The 20,266-nt window shown below is 41.6% G+C and overlaps 1 protein-coding gene across 2 annotated transcripts in view; it reads right to left on the bottom strand.

Moving 5' to 3' along the window:
* Positions 1-15,219: 15,219 nt before the first annotated feature.
* SUMF1 (sulfatase modifying factor 1) overlaps positions 15,220-20,266 on the bottom strand; it is a 109,396-nt gene continuing 104,349 nt past the window's right edge. For both annotated transcript variants that reach the window (XM_068557935.1, XM_068557936.1), the window contains one exon: positions 15,220-16,320. In XM_068557935.1, coding sequence (XP_068414036.1) covers positions 16,210-16,320 — 111 coding nt within the window. In that variant the 3' untranslated portion in view covers positions 15,220-16,209. The remainder of the gene's footprint in view (positions 16,321-20,266) is intronic.

Below are 20,266 nucleotides of genomic sequence, written 5' to 3'. Positions count from 1 at the left end.
GAAATCAGTGTAGCTTTATAAACATGACACCTCGTCCTTATTTTTCTTCGCCGAGACCAGTACTTGGGAAGTGGTTCTGGTTGATCCACCCAGTCATCTAAACAACTGTTATTTGTTCATTAATTCAATTCATTCATTCATTCACATTTATCAAGTATCTAGTATGTGCTGGTGGTGTGAAGTCAAGTCCCTGAATTCATATTTAATTCAGCAAATGTTTCCAAGCACCTACTATGCTACATTCTGGAGAAATAGAGACCAAAAGCCATCTTCATTCCCAAAGTGTTTAGAGTCCAATAAGGGGAAAAAAATTAGCGTGAGAGGGTCTCAAGGGTCTACATATTATGTCTATACTTCTTAAGTCTTCGAAACACTTTTATTTGGTATGTGTGTACAAATTTGGCACTTGTGTGATTGATTTATGCCTAGCTCCTCTGTTGGACTCTAAGCTGCTTGAGGACTGGGACCAGATCTAATTTTGCTCACCAGTTTCTCTCTAGCACTTAATGGGTATCACTGAGTGAATGAACTATATAGTGTGATGAACCTGACATTATCTTTAGGATGAAGTCCAAATTGTCTATGGGAGCACCTTAATGCCTTCCACAGTCTAGCTTTTCAGCAAAACCCCACTGCTCACTTCTCATTCTATGACCTATAGCCCCTCTGGGTAGCTCTCCATTTCCTCATCAGGCCTTGGGGGAAGTTCTGCTCATGCTGCTTTCCTCCTTCAGGACAACTCCCCTCTCCCACCCTTCCACCCCTCCCTTCATTGCTTAGTGACTTCTTTCCCATCCTTCTTGAAAGTCTCAACTCAAATCCCACTTCCTCTGTGAGGCACGTGTTTGGGTTCCCTGGAGAGCACACTCTGAGAGGAAGGTTGGAGGGCAGGAAGATTAGCAGGCGATGCCATTGGGATTAGCGCCTGTGATCGAATGGAAGGGAAGGAAGCGGGAGGGGCAAAGGAGAACTTGGGCTGTAGTGAAATCTCAACAAAGACCACAGCCAACCCACAGGGGGCCCTGAAGCTGGGGCGGCCTTTCAGGGTTGCCTCTACTAGCTGTAGTGAGAGGTAGAGCCTTTACAGTCCTGCATCAGCCAGTCACTGGACGCAGACCGCCTGTGGAAAGGGGGCTGAGAGCACTCTCAGCGGCCGAGGAATAAATCCTTCAGGCCTTCGGAGGGATGTGCGCGGAGCACACAGCATTCACTACACCAGTATTCTCAAATTTCAGCACCCATCGAAACCACCCAGAGGGCTTGTTAAAACACAGATTGCTTAGCCCTAATCTCAGAGTTTTTTGAGTTAGTAGATCTGGGGTGGGGCCTGAGAATCTGCATTTCTAATAAGTGGCCAGGTGAGGCTGATGCTACTTTGAAGGATCACAGTGATTACATTGTAACCTCGACACGCTGTGATTACATTGTAACCTCGACACGCTGTAACCACATACAGCCTTAACCCACCTAACTTCTGACTATTCACATTGCTCTTACCATTTGCTGCCTTGTGCTGTGTTATTTCTGTGTGTCATCTTTTTGAGTCTCATCCTTTTAAGAGCACCAAGCTCTACAGACTATGTTATGGTTTATGTTTGTTATGGACTGAATGCATCCCTCCCCCTCCTCCCAAATTCATACATCTAAGCCTTAGGTCCTAATGTGATGTTATCTGGAAGTAGAACTCTTTGGGAGGTAATTAAGTTTAGATGAGCTCAAAGGAGTCGGACCCTCATGGTGGGATTAGTGCCCTTATAAGAAGAGGAATCTCTCTCTCTCTCTCTCTCTCTCTCTCTGCTCCCTCTCCCCCTCCCCCTCCCCCTCGCCCTCACCCTCTCTCCATCTCTCTGTATCTCTCCCTCTCCACTAGCACACACCACAGAAAGGCCATGTGAACACAGGGAGAAGACAACTGTCTATGAAGCCAGGAAGAGAGACTCACCAGACACTGAACAGCTGGTACCCTGATCTTGGACTTCTCAGCCTCCAGAACTGTGAGGAATAAATGTCTGTTGTTCAAGCCACCCAGTCTATGGTATTTTATCAGAGTAGCCCAAGCTAAGATAATATTCTTCCTGAAAGTAAATGGAAAGCCACTGGTAGAGTTTGAGCAGAATGGGTACATGATATTATTTATACTTCAAAAAGAAAAAAAAAAAAAAAGGGACTTCCCTGGCGGTCCAGTGGTTAAGACTCCACGTTCCCAATGCAGGGGGCATGGGTTCGATCCCTGGTTGGGGAACTAAGATCCCGCATGCTGCAAGGCACGGCCAAAAAAAAAAAAAAGAGAATTGACTGTAATGGGGACACCCGACTTGGGTTGGAGGACAGAAGGGAGTTGTGAGAGAAGATTCAGGTGGACCAGTAGGAGACAGTTTGTATTTGTCCAGGAGAGATATGCAGCTTGGATTATTAAAAATGGGGGAAAATAGATTCAAAGAGGTATTTAGGAGACAGTAGTGACAGGACCTGGAGATGGGCTAGATGTGGGAGATGAGAGACAGGGAGAGGTCAAGAATGACACCGCAATTTCTGGAGTATACAGCTGGATGTACTGAGGCACCATATCCTAAACACTATGAGACAAACAGCCTGTAGGACACAAGACTCTCGCACGCAAAACTTTTACAAGTTTGGGGGGGGAGGGGTTTATTTCCCCAAATTGCACATGCTTTAAAAAAAAACTCGTGGGACCCCCCTGGTGGTCCAGTGGTTAAGAATCCACCTTCCAATGCAGAGAACGCAGGTTCGATCCCTGGTCGGGGAACTAAGATCCCACATGCCGCAGAGCAACTAAGCCCGCGTGCCGCAACTACAGAGCCCATGTGCTCTGGAGCCCATGCACCACAACTAGAAAGGAGCCTGTGCACCGCAACAAGATGCCGCATGCCACAACTAAGACCCAATGCAGCCAAAAATAAATAAAAATAAATAAATATTTTTTAAAAAAACTCGCTGAGGTGCTTCATTTTTCTTCTTCTTCCACATAAACGTGATTTTGCCGCACTATATTCCCAGTGTAAAGGAATGTATGTGATGCCGCTTTAGTCTTCAGCCATGCTTCTTTGACTATTTGACCACCAAAAACCAATTTAAAGTCTCATAAGAGAACATCTTGTTCTCAAGTGACTGTACCCCAAAAAAGGTGACAAAGAACATCACATGGGCTGGAATTATTGCCAGAAAGTACATCAGCATCTTGCCAAATATGTTCTGCCACTTCAGAGACAAGCTCTGGCCATTCTGATGACAACATACAAAGGAGAATAATAGGAGGGATGACCAAAGGAGAGTATGATCAAACAGTCTAGATGTTGTGGTCTAATTCAAGCAGACCTCCCACCACGAAGCAGAGGTGCTTAGAATAATGATTCTTCTGGGAGATTAAGGACATATTGGTACTTTTAAAGGGTTTTTTTCCCATTCAAATCAGTTTGTACTATTTTTCCCATTTAAATCAGTTATTATTATCATTATGTATTTTGTAGAGTATATCTTTAAATGATTTTAACATTTAATGTTTAGTATTTTGTGGAGTATATTTTAACATGAGAAGGCTGTAGAAAAATGAATGTGCCTCATATTAACTTTGTATTCACTTCAAAAACATGGGTAACATTCTGCAGTACCTTTTAGATCTAGGCTTTTCTACCACTTTCTGCTTTTTTTAAACTTGAGATATAATTGGCATTTAACATTGTGTAAGATTAAGATGCACAACGTGTTGATATTGCAATGTAATTATCAACATAGTGTTAGCTGACACCTCCATCATGTCACATAAATACTAATTCTTTTTTGTAGTGAGAAAACTGAAGATCTAGTCTCTTAGCAACTTTGAAGTATATAATACAGTACCATTGACTATAATCACAAACTATGCATTAGATCCCCAGAACTTATTCACCTTTTAACCCTATGCTTTACCTTTTAAGATTTAGGAGTCTCTTTCTCGCTTGCTATGAATGAATGTATAGTTTTTCCTTCTTTTTTGTTTTTTCTTTTTCATTATGATACCAGATAAAAATATGTTTTTTAAAATTTAGGAGACTTATAAGGCACTTTTTGGCACCTATCATGTAAAATGGTTTAGGCACAACAAGCATTCATTAGGCATTTGTTACTGGACAGAGATCATATGGTTTCACATTTTTTTTTCCTTTAAAAGACTTTTTTTTTTTTTTTACCAATACACCTATACTTTTGTGGCTCGTTCGACACCTTTTCCACCTAACCTGACACTGCCATAAAACGTCTACGGTGATAATAAATGCTATTCACATTTTTTTCTTAACTAAGAAGAAATTAAGCTGGAATTCTCCAATTGCAGTTTCAGCTTATTCGTTTTTAAATAGTGACACTCTGAGGACATACAAAGCAGTAGGTAATAATTTATCCCTTACCACCAAGCCAACTTGATTATGAGTCTATAGACATTATGGGACATAAAAGCTCCAAAGCTCCAAGTTCATATTGCAAAACCCACAGGTCCCAACAGAGAAAGCACGTGCCAAGGGTAACCAAAAAGCCACACACCATCGTGAAGCTGCTAGCAGGCTGACTTTAGGTCCTCAATGCCAGCAAATGTCAAAAACTCATGTCATTTAGCTCTTTTTACATTTATAAACATTTATAAAACACTTACAACATATCAGCTATCATTTCGGTCCTTCAATACCAAGGAAAGCCTTCTGTTGTTATTGTTTTTCAAAGGTACTATAAAGCAAAAGCTACTGCTTGGTTTTGTGTCGCTGGCTTCACCTTTGGGTTTACTTCACCAGGGACCCCAGTCACAGAATTCCAGAGTGAAGGGTCCTTAGAGATTGTGAAATGAGGGATCTACCACAGGTCTACTACGCCAAGAGAGGCACATACATTTTTTTCAGTCTCGCCTTCCTTGCATCTGCTTTCATGTCATTCCAGAAGGGAGCCAAGAAATAGAGCCTAAAGCAGAAGCACCATCTGCTGGCCAATGTTTCCACCAAAATGGACACACTAGTGACTCCCCGGAGCAATTCTCCTAATCGAAAGTCTCAGGCAGAATTTTCCCGACAACCCTCCTCTCCTCCTTTCCCCTACAGGAGAGTTTGATATACTTCAAGCCCTCATTTTACAGATAATGCAACTAAAGCTCCCAAGGGGTAAGAGGCCCAGGAGGTGAGAATGGGGATTTTGAGAAGTATGTAATCCCAGGCCTCATTGGAGCCCTATTCACTCAGTCTTCTGTGGGGAGGGCTCAGGAAAGTGCATTTGTGACAACCCCCCCGGGTACTTCTAACACAACAAGCCAGGCCTGGCACAGGGACCAGCTCTGAGGACATCCGATGGCGTAGAGAGATGGGGACGAGGAAGCTGCTGAGGCTAGATAGCATGCAGGGTTTCTGACCTTCAGACTATGATCTTTTAACTTTCAAGGGCAACCAGCCATACACAGGAAAGGTCAGAATTATTAACTCAGAGATGAGCTCCAGATCACCAGACCACAAGGAGAAAAATAACATGGAAATTACAGGCAGTAAAGAGGTCACTGTGGATTGTGGGCAGGGGTGGAGAGTGGAAACAATTTACTCCTCAAGACTGATTCCATTAACAGTGAATCACTTTTGCAGACTGGAGTCATCTGCCATCAAAATTGGACCAATTAGCATACCCCAGGGTTGTATTTCAGCCACAGAGAGCAGGGAATGCTCCAGTGCGGAGGCCAGATGAGGACCTCAGTTTGATTTCATTTATCCCCCCTGACAACTATTCCTGAATCCTACAGAAAATTTTCCTACACTGAGCTACCTTGGTTGTTCTCAGATTCGTTTCAGGATGAAAAAATAGCGTTAAAAAGCTGCAGATTCACTGTGTGTGGGAACGTAAATTGGTACAGCCAGAAAAAGGAGGGCTGTCAATATCCATCACAATTTAAAATAACCATAAGCTCTGATACAGGAATTAGACTCCCAGGAATTTGTCCTACAGAAAATATCTGCACAAACCGGCAGAGATATAAGTAGGTACAGGTAGGTTTATGGGAACATTTTTTAACAGTAATAATTGAAAATAACCCAAATATTCATCAATAAGGGAATGCTTAAATAAATAAATGTCATTAATTCAGTTATTTAAAAAGAGCTAGACCTATATATTACTTTCATGGAGTGTACAAAACATATTAAATGAATAGTATTTGTAGTATGACTCGATTTTGTTTCATGAAAACCAAATATAAGTTGAATACATTGTGTGTGATTTCTGTGTGCATCTATGTATATTTTGATAAGTCATCTGTATTCAATATATACCAATAGGCACATGTACAATACATGTTTGTAAATGCATAGAAAAAAGCCTGGAAAGGTACACGTACTGTTGATAGTAGTTACCTGCTGGCACAGATTTGGGAGAAGACCAGAACTCACAGAATGAAGGACACTCTGAATATTTTTTTAGAGTTTCTAGTTTTACCCTATGCATTTTATTGCTCTTATAATTAAAAAATAATAAAGATTTTTCTAATGACACTTGATGGAGAGTTATTAATAAGATACTTCTTTTTTAAAACTTAATTAATTAATTAATTTTTGGATGCATTGGGTCTTCGTTGCTGCGTGCGGGCTTTCTCTAGTTGTGGCGAGCAGGGGCTACTCTTCGTTGCGGTGCATGGGCTTCTCATTGTGGTGGTTTCTCTTGTTGTAGACCATGGGCTCTAGGCTCGCAGGCTTCACTAGTTGTGGCACAGGGGCTCAGTAGTTGTGGCTCGTGGGCTCTAGAGCACAGGCTCAGTAGTTGTGGCGCACGGGCTTAGTTGCTCCGCAGCACGTGGGATCTTCCTGGACTAGGGCCTGAACCCGTGTCCCCTGCATTGGCAGGAGGACTCCTAACCACTGCGCCACCAGGGAAGTCCCAATAAGATAATTCTTAATAAAGGCAGTAGAAATTCAGAAAACAATCAGAGTGAAAAGATGAGAGATCTCCCTTCTGCAGGTCAGTCTCCATCTCCATCAGCTCTTTAAAAATCTAGGGACTGGATGGGAGAAAAACTTCAGAACAATTTTTTCCTATGGAATAAAGATTTGCACACTCTTCTTTATCCTCTCCCCCTGGCTTTCCCAAATCCACAGTACCCCTAAGCGAAAGGTTCTCCAACTCTAGAGATCATTTGTGCAAAAATCAAAACCAATCTGGCCACTAGAGGGGGAACATTACACATAAAACCACTTCCAGTTGCCAGGGATGGGGGTATCAATACAAGGGCTGCCTCCAAAAGAGACTGTCCAAAGCTAACGGCCCAGAAGCAGTAATCAACGTGATTCATCCTTTGGCTTGCCTAATATATTCTGGAGCAAAAGATTTTGTTAAAAAATATAAAATTGCAAATGTGAATGTGATTCCCACATTAATGAGGTTTTTTTTCCCTACCCACCAAACTGAGTATTTACAAATGTTCTGGAACAGAGGAAAATGCTGAGTTGGAAGCTGCCCTGAAACCACATCTTAAGAAACAATGCCCAGTTTTCAGTCCCTCAGCAGAGTTAGGGGAAGCGAGTAAGAGACTTTAGCCCAGTTTCACAAAGACCAGGGGTTTTACTCTTATCAAGGAAGTCCTCCCGTATGCTTTTTCAGAGCGCTATTTAACAAGCATCGTGCAGGACACTTCTCCTTTCACTCTTCACACGTGATCTCAGTCGTCTTATCAGCTGTAACTTTTTTCATGAATTTGAGCCTGGTATGAATGAGCTGATAATGCACCTTTTGATCTTCATTATTTCCAGCAGGTGAATGTTTCCCATATACCCAGCTTTCTCCAACCTCACCCCTAAAAAAAAAAAAATCCGCCTCTTTATGGAAACATGATCGTTTTGTAAAAAGAAGCGGCACATTCTGGAAAAGAAAAGGATGTGATGAAAACACGCCTTTTGAAAATGTGTGGTCCTAACCTTGGACGTCTCATTGCCGTATTGAGAATGACACGGAAGGGATGTAAAGCAGGTCAAAAATTTGCACACAGATCACCCTATACTGACAATTTTAACACTCCTGCCTTGATTCTACCTTTTCTGAAAGTATTTCCACTTAATTTTCAAAATCTGAAAAACAAATCAGTTAAGTAACTTGCCCGAAGTCACACATCTAGCAAGTGGTAGGGTAAGAATTTAAACCAAGACAGTCTGGCTCCAGGGTCCATGTTCTTAACCACGAATCCATTCCGCCTCCTCGCTCTTTGCCTTTTTTCTCCTTCAGGCTCCCTTTTGCCTCAGTAATCTCCCCTCTTCAATTCACCCCTCCCCACACCAAACTCAAAACTGTGGATCTAGTGATGTAGTAGAGAGAAGTCACAAAAATGGTGTGAGTCCTGGTTTGGCCTCATTCAGCCATGTCACCTGGATGCCCTGCAAACACCGAGTCCTAGTTTCCTAAGCGCACGGTGGGAATACTAACCAAAAATAACCGTTTCCTCCCGAGATCGCCTGCAGATTAAATTAGATCATGTACATAAAGCATTCAGCGTAGTGCCTGGCTAAGGAGCACCTAAAACTGTGACTGGAAGATAAACCAGGCAAGAGGAAGGTGAAACAGTCACAATTTACTGAAGATGAATTCCACCAGGAGAAAGTGAGCTGTTTCATGAAAGTAACACTTTGACCCTCCTCACTTGCTTTATGATACAACCACCATCTGAGGGGGCAGATGGTTGACAATGCAGGGGTCCCACAACCACATCACCTCGAGCGGAGGCTGCAACAGGGGGGGATCTTACACTGTGTGCACCTGATATTCCAAAGCCCTCCTGGGGAGTCCTTGTATATCAGAGTGACTCCAATTACAGGATTGTTTAGGGCAGTCCACTCACAGAATTGTCTCTCAGAGGACCCAACTCCATTATCACCATCTCTGAGAAAATGTGACAACCCATGGCGGGGCCATCGGCCTGTGCTGCTCCCCAGAGCTTCCTCTGAAAATTCATAAAAATGAACACATTTCCACAGAGAAAGACAATCTCAGATTGAGAAAACAAACTTATGGTTAAGCCAAAGAAAAGGTGTGAGGAATGGATAAATTAGGATATTGGGGTTAACAAACATATACTAATACATATACAATATATCATCCCCAAAGACCTATGGAATACCAAGAGTGGTCTACCCAACACTCTGTAATAACCTACATGGAAAAGGACACAAAGATCAATAGATATATGTATATGTGTAAATGAACAAGATTCTTCTGACCCTTCCACGTTGCCAAACCCTCAACTATTCTCCTTTGGATGTTGTTTTGAGTTTTAAATGTGGTAATTTATGAAGTTAGAATCTAGATCCTGGACCAAAAATCTCAGAGAAGAATTAAGTAAGAAGAAATAATTTAATTGACTTCCCAGAATTACCTAAACAACTATTCTCTAAAACTGGCATGCAAATTAACATTGAAAACACCACAGAAAATCTTAACAGGCTGACTAGCATATTGTGAGACAACAGACTGCCTTCCCTTTTGTTTTCTTTATTTTTAACTATTGTTCTGCCCATGAATGACGTTTTCATTGGTATTAAACCTGCCAGAGGTTCTCTGTGAGATAGATTGAGGAGGAAAAGCTTCAGAATTATACATTCTATGTAGCAATAGTCAGATGTAACTTTCTCCTTTAAAGAGAACTTTGATGGGGGGAATTCCCTGGCGGTCCAGTGGTTAGGACTCTGTGCTCTCACTGCCGAGGGCCCGGGTTTGATCATTGGTTGGGGAACTAAAATCCTACAAGCTGCACTGGCACAGCCAAAATTTGCGGAACAGATGGACCATATAGTATCAGAACATTTTCAAATTTTATTAACAGAGATTTGGGGGTCAATCATGCCAGCTTCTTTTTTTATATTTGAGATAGAGATCAAGTTATGCTTTTAAATTCAGCCTCTTTGTTTTCTGCCTCTTGGCCCACTTTGCTCTCTGTTCTAAGCTGAACCCCATGACTGACCAGGACTGTCTGGTAGTACCTTCCTGCTCCTCTGATCTTAATAATCATACTCATAATAGAAACAAGTACCTAGAAAGCACTTACCCAAGTAATTTGTGCTAAACACTTTATTTTTGCATTATTTCATATCTCCCCACAACCTCAAGAGGTAGGTACTATTATTATCCCCGTTTTACCTGAGAGGACATTACCTGCCTAAAGGTCACAAGGTAAGTAGGTGGAGAGGCAGGGAAACAATCCCAGATAATCTCATTCTGGTGCTCTCTTCACACCATGATAAACTGCCTTTTAAAGAAGATAACGGAAGAGATTAAAAAGGGCATCCTTCCACATCATTTAAAAGAAAATAAATAAAATTTCATTTGGCAAGTGTCTGGAGCAGAGAAAAATTGTGGGCTTCAGAAAAGCAACCACAAAGGGCCCTTCTTAACAGGCACCAAACTAAATGCAGGTGAACCTTTTATCAGCACCACCTGACAAGGAAGGGCTTATCTCTGTTCCCCTGATTGACTGTCAGCTGGTTTCACTTTCCTGCGAAGGGCTGATTCAGAGCTTCTAACCTTACCCTGTTGAGGTGCCAAACTGACATGTTGGAAAAGGGTTGGTCTGATCGGTCTTCCATTTCCTCAGCAAAGAAAACAAGGAGTTTGTCAAACATGGCCCAGGCCCAGCAATGGGAGATAATCCTACCCGGCCTTCAATTACCCTGCAATGGAAGTGTCTTTTTGCCTGACAACGATGACTAATTCCAAAGGCCCAACCAGCCTTCTCATAATGATGACTGTGGAGTCAATTACCATTTGGGGGCAGATTAGAATCTGATCCGAAGCTGAAAAATTCCACTTCCTTGGTGCTAATCCCTTCAACTTTCCAATCCTAAATAGGGCAAATTTCAGAAAAGAGCGTATCTCATTTTACAGGCTACCTGAATATTATCTGTAATGATTTTTCTTAATCATAAAATTAATTAAACTCCTGCTTTAATAGTCTAAACACAAGTCAGAGGAAGGAAGGAGTTGTGGCCTGCTGCCAGGGCTCCAACTGAGGTTCTTGGCGTTAATAATTTCCATGGTGTTTTAAGCATTTGAAACAACAAAGGCCAGCTTTCACTAAAAGCATGGCTGATTCTGGCAAAACCTATAAAAACAATGCCTACTCTGGGGTAGTTCGTATTACAGACAATTAAATTTTAATAAATGAAACCAACAGTTAAGAAATGGACATTTCTGCTATTCTCTGATATTAGTCTGCAAACTTAATAATAAGTGCCAAAGTTAATGAAAATGAACTGTTGATAGCACTGCTGAGATTGCCTATGGCTATTAAATGATTTTAGGTGGGATGGGGTGGAGATGGAGAAAAGGTGTTCCTTACGGCATTTCTAGGCAAGATGATGGCCTTGGGCAAGCCACTGCCCTTTCTCAAACTCGGACATTTCTAACTGGTACATTACTTACTTGATCAGTCATTTTTCAGAAAAGAAATACATGAGATTTCGTGCTCCATGAAATGAATCAACTTTTCCTAATCTCGGTTGAAAAGTAGCACCCCACAGGCTGAATCTGGCTACAGAAGCAATTTATTAGGTCCTCACAGTGTTTGTTTTTTTTAATCTGAATTGGTTGCCAACATTAAAAACTCAGAAGACTTCACATGAAAATGCAAAGAGCCAGGTACGTACTCCCAGAAATTGGACAATCGAGCAAGTCTGGGCTCACATTTCTGCATGGCGGCCAAGGGAGGGCAGAGCAGTGAGAGCACCTTTAGAATGGGCATCACTCAGCCTGCTTCTTGCCTGGCCCCCCGTTCTGAGCCAGGCTCTGCACCTCCGGTGCCCCTCCTAAAAGCCAGCCTGCAGGTTAACTCCCTGGTGATAAACATTGCCAATGGTAAGGTTAGTTTCGATATTTGCTGGAAGGAAGGAGGAAGAAATGCATACCAAATATTTTATGAGGGAAAAATAAATCCTACAGTAGTCCCTTGTATGAAATTCCTGAAGTCTCAGAACAGAAAACATCATACTTCCACATTTTTTTTTTCCTCAAAATACTCCTTTCACTAGGTTAACTATGGATTTTACCACATAGAACAATTCTATGGATAGCTTGAAAACATGATCTGTTTTGAAAAGGTGATTAGCAAGAGGATTCTGAGATTCTCATGGATGAAAGGCCCTTTGCCTTATTTTATGTCAACAACAGAATTCTTCGTAAAGACGGTCCAAGGAAAACAGAATTTACCAACATATTAGTTTGGAGCCACTACCTCACCACGCCCCAGCCCAAACCAACACTTACTAAAATAAACAGCATCTTCGATTTCTTTTTTTCCTTTCATGTGGACAACAGAGATGCTCTGTCAAAAAAAAAAAAAAAAAAAGTGGGGAGGGAAGAGTTAAGAAAAGAAAAAAAATGTCTGCATTGGTGGAGATCTGTATTTCATTTTAAGCTGTAGGTTGAACCATGCAAAGTCTGATGTCTCTGAGTAATCTGACGTTTTCTAAGAAGGAAAGGTCACTCTTGCTCACCACAACCATCACTCCCCATCACCTATCCCCTTCTACTCATGTTTACAGGCTTAAAAAAAAAAAGATGCCCTGGTGGCGCAGTGGTTGAGAATCTGCCTGCCAATGCAGGGGACACGGGTTCGAGCCCTGGTCCGGGAAGATCCCACATGCCGCGGAGCAACTAGGCCCGTGAGCCACAACTACTGAGCCTGCGCGTCTGGAGCCTGTGCACCGCAACAAGAGAGGCCGCGATATTGAGAGGCCCGCGAATCACGATGAAGAGTGGCCCCCGCTTGCCGCATCTAGAGAAAGCCCTCGCACAGAAACGAAGACCCAACACAGCGAAAAATAAATAATAAAAATAAATAATAAATAAATTAAAAAAAAAAAAAAGATGACTTGCTCCCTACTCAGACCCTCATGTACAACACCCCTGAATATATATTAAGATTGCCCAAGATTCAGGACCAAAGCAGATTTGAGAACAAACCTTAAATTTCCTCCACTCTTCAATGGGACACAAAATGAATTAGAAGCACACACACAATATATGAGTGCCTGAAAAAACAAACAAAACACAGATTTTCCTATACTGGTACTGGCACATCAGCCAAGTAGTCTGTCCTGTTACGACGAATATTTCTTTAATGCAGAAATAGCTCATAAGTGATTTGTAAACAGAGATTGGAAGATGGTCGAATGTGAAAGTCATGTTGGGGTGTATGTTATTTGAAATGTGTTTTGAAACCATCACGGGTAAACTTTCTTGAAAGTTAATAGAAAACTTTAGCGATATATGAAGACCTCCAAAAAACTTTTTTTAATCCTACGGAAGTACAAGTAGTGGTTTATTTAGTGGCTTCAAAATTGCTAAAATTTGCCCTATGTTAAATAAACTCTCTGAAAATCTGTGAGTTCAAATAAAGATACTACAAAAACATTGCCCCCCTAACCTTAAAAAGATTGACGCAGAAGTCTAAACCCCAATCAGATCTTTATTTTTGATGGAAGTGGTCTCCATTAAAAGCAAATGCCATTAAAAACTTACATCTTGGGCTTCCCTGGTGGCGCAGCGGTTGAGAATCTGCCTGCCAATGCAGGGGACACGGGTTTGAGCCCTGGTCTGGGAAGATCCCACATGCCGCGGAGCAACTAGGCCCGTGAGCCAAAACTACTGAGCCTGCGCGTCTGGAGCCTGTGCTCCGCAACAAGAGAGGCCGCGATAGTGAGAGGCCCGCGCACCGCGATGAAGAGTGGCCCCCGCTCTCCGCAACTAGAGAAAGCCCTCGCACAGAAACGAAGACCCAACACAGCCAAAAGTAAATAAATTTAAAAAAAAAAAAAAAAAAAAAAAAACAGCAACCTGGATTCAAGGTGTCGTGAGTCCTTGCAGACAATTTAAAAAAAAAAACAAAAAAACAAAAAACTTACATCTTAGAGAAGAAAGACGGAGGAGCCCCCGGGCTTAAGGCTGCAAAGGACTGACTGGCTGTGCTGCTGCCACTGCAGATTTAACCGAGCCGCTGATTTTACTGGGATAGGTGTTATTTTTGTTAGCGCTCCAGCGGCAAAGTTCCTTAACATGTGAGTGGTCTGCCCCTACCTCTATTTTTCCTTATGCTCCCTGTTTTTTACACACAATTTTGCAGAAGGTGAGGTTTTTCAGAAATGCGTATACGGCATTAAAGCTGCAGTTAGTACACTACGATCCTGTCGGTCTGTTCGTAAGTCAACACACAATTTTATAAAGCGCAGTGGCCACAGCTGTCTGTAGTCTGGCACGCTCTGTAGTCAGTAACCTAGAAATGTGGTTCTTAAATGAAGGCCTTGTTAGGATTTCACTATAAATGCTTTCTACCATTATGCTGCTGCTAAAAATGCAATTCTAAAGACTAAGCCAAAACACACCCCAAAATATTTATGCTATATAACATTAATTACCAAGAAAAGAATCCAAAATACACACACTAAAAGTATAACCATGTGAAAAATGTAAGTAAGTGGGAGGTAACAAGTAAAAACAAAAACTGTGCTTGGGTAGTGGTGACTTTAAGAATAAAATACCTCATTTCCTCCATTAGCCTTTTCAATGAAGCAAATGCTTTTTTGTTTGTTTGTTTTGCCCAAATTAATCATCAACTGATGAAAGCGTGTAAAGAAACATTTTATATCCACAAAGTGACAGACTAACAAATGTGGCCAAACATCCCAGCAACACAACTGTTTCTCACGATAATTGTTCTAACATTAGGAGGCTACGTGCAAAAGTAGCAATCAAGAGTTGGCTGAACACTTAAGAATATTATGTGACTTAGTTTTTGAACAACCAACATAAAGACAAGCCTCTCCTTTCAAATGACATGCTAGAAACAAATATGGGGTCTTCAAGGACTGGGGAATCAGGCTGGGATCCTGATGATAGGGACCTCTGGTTGGAAGCCATCACTCTAAGTCAAGGGGTGCTTTCCTGGCATGTGAAGCAGCTGTTGGGTTTCACAGGCAGGAGGCACCGCCCTTGACCTTGTCTCATCTACTGAGGCACGAAGAAGCACGGTCATAGTTAGGTTCCTGGCAGAACAGCCATGCTTTTTGGAATAAAAATTCCTACAAACTGCTCAAATATCCAAGTTACCAAGTAGCTAAACAACATGAAAGTTTTCTAGCAAACAAAACACATACATATCACAAAGTCATTTCTTTAAAAGAAAACATAATAGAGGGAAAGAGAAAAGGAAACAATGAGAGTGAAGCCTGATTTAGCAGATACCACTTTATTCGACACAGTGCATGATCTGAAGCATCTGACACTCCACAGCCAACAAGATTTCCTACTTCCCTATTACAAAATACTGGATACCCTGAATACAGTTCATTCAAGGTTCTTGTTTTTTTTCTCCTACATTTAGAATTAAACAGGTTTCTCCATGTAGCAAACATTTCACATTCACCAAAGGCTTTGGGGAGAGGGGGAAATAGGGCTTGTAACTGCCCCCCTGAACCAAAGGCACTTAATGTTAAAATATAAAGCACAGTAAAGTCACCTCACAGACATCCCTGCTTGTTCAGATTGCTGAACTTGAGCGCACCATCACTGGCCCAAGTGGGATTCATTATAACAATGTAAAAGACACTGATTTCCTTGAAAAAACAAAGTGCAGTATGAATATAAAGACCCATCACCGCCACCCCCCCCTTTCTTTTCTGAAAATAATATATAAGAGAACAATTATTTTACATGATTAGTATTACCCAAGGTTCACACATGGGAAAAAACAGCTAAAAAATAACCTGCCATAAACTCTATGAAATCACAATAGAATCTGATATATTCAGACAATTTGTGAGTTGGGAGACAGCCTCAGAGATCATGTTGTGCATCCCCTCACTGGACAGATGAGGTCACTGAGGCCCAGGAAGGTCAAGTGTGGGACCCTGGGGTGTAACCCCAGGGGCAGAGCCTGGGTAGAACGCAGACCTCCTGAGGCCTAGCTCAGGGTGCCCTCCACCGCCTTCCTCTTTAAAAGACTCTCAAAGGTAAAACATGAAATACGCCACACAATAAAGCACACTTGCTGATGCAGGTCAGTTATTTGGTCTCGCCACACGGTTCCTTTGGCCATCGGGCAGGTATGTAAGCCACCTCGGGGTGGGAATTCTTCACACGACGTTGTTCAGCCTTCTGAGGGAAGCCGCGTGCAGGTTAGACACGACTTCTTCTCCGATTCGGGAAGGCTCTTCGTGGCTCTTAGCCTGCGGTGGGCAGGTGGTCGGCTGCACAGCGGAATCCCAGATTCGAAGCGGAGCTGTCAGGTGTGTTCTGGCTTCGAGCGGCACAGCGATACCTGTAGCAGTAGGACTTTGCAGAGAGAACCAGACACATGAGTGCTCTTGGACTCTGGGCTGAAGGCTCTCAACTGTCAGACTGATGTTGTACCCAAGTACCAACTGTAGAGAGTTATGCCTACCTGCAGACAGTGCCTGCCCTACAGGCACCCGCCTCCTGCACGTTCAGAGCTCACCACATTCTCCAGTGTTATGCTATAAACGTGACTAGATATAGTACAAAGATGTTGGTGTCAGCATTACTTAGAACAGTTAAAAAAAAATGTAACAACCAATGGTTACATAAGTTATGGCACATCCGTAATTTAGACTAGTAAGCAGCCATTAAAAGGCATGTTTTCTTGTAACATTTAATGACATAGGAATTTCTCAGGATACAATCTTAAATGAAAAAGTCAGAATACAAAACTGTATATGCACTATGATCTCAATCCACGTATGCCAAAGAACAGCAGACTGGAAGATTCAAACTGCACCACAATCCGAACAGTAGTTATCCTCAGGCAGTGGAGTTTCAAATTTCCGATGATAACTATGTATTACTTTTATAATTTAAAAAAGTTATTTGTACATTTAGAATAGCATTTGACAGGAAACCAAGTAATAAAGCTAAATGGCAATTGAGAGAATATTAATTAAGAGCAACATTAAGATATTATTTACTATCCAGCAGGTTGGCAAAAATTGAACAGCAAGCCCAGGAACATCAAGAGTAGGAAAGGCTGTGGAAAACATTTTTTCTTAATACATTGCTTTTGGAGTTTAAATCATAGTAATTCATAAAGCTATGTATCTTTGTGTGGGGGACTTGTTTGGTACTGTTTTATTTTATAAGAGCAGAGTATGGTATATACAAATGCACAAACACACAGACATCAAGCTCTCCAGGCATGGTGCTAGGCGCCTTCATCACTTATTTGATTTGATCATAATGGCCAGAGGAATTAAATGAGTTACCCTAGATGACACAGTTGTTAAAAGAAGTAGAATTCGAACCCAGGTCTAACTGTGGTGTGCTTGCCTGCCTAGCAAGAGTCGATACTCGTAGATGGAAAGGCATCACAACTCACGATTCTGTCCCGCCCCTGTTATAGCCTCCTGCATGTACACACGTACTTCCACAAATAAGAAAGCCTAACACATAGCCCTGGTCACCTACTAGATATTCAGTGAATTACCACAGATGACTTGATTCAAACACTTCAAAAGCTTCCACATTCCAAAAATAACCATGCATAGAACTCTTATGTCCTAAGATTATTCTTTGATCAAAAATAACAGAGAATGAAAATAAACTAGTTACCCTGTGTACCAAGAGCATCAACTCTGAGTGGGCCCTGGGAAACTCAAGTCCCTGCCGCTGGTTAAAGAAACTGCACAAAGAATCATGTAGAGTAACTCTGGAACTCGTGAAGGAGAGAGAATTTGTGGAGGGGCAAAATAGGTCAGCATGAAAGAGGTTTTTTGTTTTTTCCTTAATTCTTATTATTCTCCTTTCTCTCACAAAAGTTGAATGTTTCTAATCTTCATAAAAATTATCTCTAGAGCTGACAAAGGAATTCTCTGGAGCACTTCCACCATGAAAAAGAAAAAAAAAAAAAAAGACATGGTGCTCTGTCTTTTATAGATAGCAAAACAATAGCAACCAATTTTCTCATTTTCCCTGTGGCCAGTGAAGAATGTAACACTATTACCAATATTCAGGCAGGCAGAGGGAAAATGAATAAAAAAATATGCCTGAAATAATGAAAGAAGTGATGGCACCTGCTACTACCTGTGACTGGGATGCAATGGAAGCTCTAAAATGGCTAGAGGTGACCATGCAGGAAGACACAGCAGAAGCTTTGTTCCATGTAGGGCCTACTCACTGGGCTGCTGTGAAGCAAAGTGCTTTGGTATTTCTAGAATCAAGCTCCTGTGGATAATGCAGGGCCCCATGCTCTCAGTATGTGTAGTGAATTTCACATTGGAGCAAGAATCGAGTTCAGGGCAGGGGGGCAGGCAGACAGGGACGTTCTTGTTCCATAACTGTACCACACATGACAAAAAACAATCAAGCGTTTCCTGATCGCCTTCTGTGCACACTGTCCCGCTGGAGATCACAGGCTAGTTGAGGAAACAATGATTACACATCAAAAAGCTACAAAACAAGCTAGGATTAAAAGATTCTGAGGCTACTATTAATTCAGGGGAGGAAATGGTCACTAAATGTCTAATTTTTTAGGAAAGACTTTTGAAGGCAGAACTTGGCCAGAGCAGGATTTACGTGATTATGGCAGTGGTCTTCTGACTTGAGTATACAGAAGAATAGCCTGGAGAGCTCATGTAAATACCTATTCCTAGGCCACAAACCCAGAGATCCTGATCCAGTAAGTCTGGTGTGGGGTCCAAGAATCTGCATTTCTAACCAGCTTACAGGTGCTGCTAATGCTATGGGCCCACGGACCACAAACTGAGTAGCACCGATTTACAGGACTTAGGAACAAGGAAAGAAGGTATGTTAAGTGGAGAAAACAATGACATCAGAGGCATGAAAATGGAAAAATTCAGGCAAGTGAAGAGGATAGCAAGGCCACAGCCTGAGAGTGTCAGAGCATGGTTTATTTATTCATTAAATATTTGAGAGTTTACAACATGCTAGATGCTATTCTGGACACGAGGGAAGCAATGAGGAACAAAACAATGTACCTGTTATCGGGAAGCTTACATTCAACAAGGAGTTAAGTAGTCAGACAATAAATAAACGGATAAATTCAAGACTGCTTCTGGCAGTGGTCAGCTTGGAAGACAGTTAAATAGGGAGAGAGGACTAGGCGTGACTAGGTGCTACTTAGATAAGGTGGCCTGGGAAGGCTCCTCTGAGGAGGCGCTGCGAAAGCCGAGCTGCCCAAAGATTTAGAGAATGAGAATTCCAGGCAAAAGCAATGACTGGTACAGAGAGGATAAATGATAAAAAGCAGGAAACGTGGGTGGAAAAATAGGATGGAGTCACATTAAAGGTGGTCTTCTTGGCAGAAAGAGGTTGGGCTTGACACAAGTGGAAATTGTGACAAACATTTTGCTAATTTACTCACCTGAAAAGGCAAAATCCAAGACTCATTAGCTATTTAACCTTAGGCAAAGCCTTTCTGAATCTGCTCCCTCTTCCGATTAAATGGGGCTATTAATGGAATAATGTCAAAATGCTTCATCTTATCTTTACATGAAAAAGTAAAGCAGTAGATGTGGCGATTATTGTGTTACTTTATAATGAACACAACCCTCTTAATTAAAGGAACTCACTTTGCCTGTCTTATCTGACCTCCCTGGGTTAACCTGCTTCCTTACTAAAACAAAAGCAGCTTCTCTGCAGGACTTAGTGATCTTGTGTTTGGAAGATGATTCCTTGCCAGCATCTGAATATGGTTACGCATTTGCTACAAAAATAGGAAAATTATTTGTTATATAAATGGAAAAGGTGAAGGGGTATCTCTGGTGACAAGGCATAGGACTGAGATCTTTGTTGGATGGCATAGTTCAATATGCAACTTATCTCTCAAATTATATAACAAACTGTTTTAAAATTCGGTTTTCATATGCCACAAAATGCAGGCTGTAGCAACTGTGACGAATTGTGCCTGCCTGGATCACTGTGATCAGAAAAGAGATCCATGATGTATAAGAGATTCTTGACCATAGCCATATTTGAAGACCCTGGTACATACAGCATAATTCCATTTTGGGAAGAAAAAATAAAAGTGCACCAAAAAGTTTGGTAGAATACTATTAATAGTTTTCTTCAGAAAGCAGGGTGAACGATTTTTTTCATTTTTATGTTTATTATTTATTTTCTAATTCTTATGCAATGAAAATGTTTTGCTTACATAACAAAAAACCTTAAAATCAGTGACAACAAAAAGAGCTAGTCCTTTTTTGGATCATAGCAGTACCTAAAATCTTCCATTAACCTAAACGATGAA

This window comes from Eschrichtius robustus, chromosome 12 (assembly GCF_028021215.1).
Source record: "Eschrichtius robustus isolate mEscRob2 chromosome 12, mEscRob2.pri, whole genome shotgun sequence".
NCBI classification, from domain to species: domain Eukaryota; kingdom Metazoa; phylum Chordata; class Mammalia; order Artiodactyla; family Eschrichtiidae; genus Eschrichtius; species Eschrichtius robustus.
The sequence above is the reverse complement of the archived record's forward strand: the minus strand, read 5'-3'. Positions and strand labels throughout refer to the sequence as shown.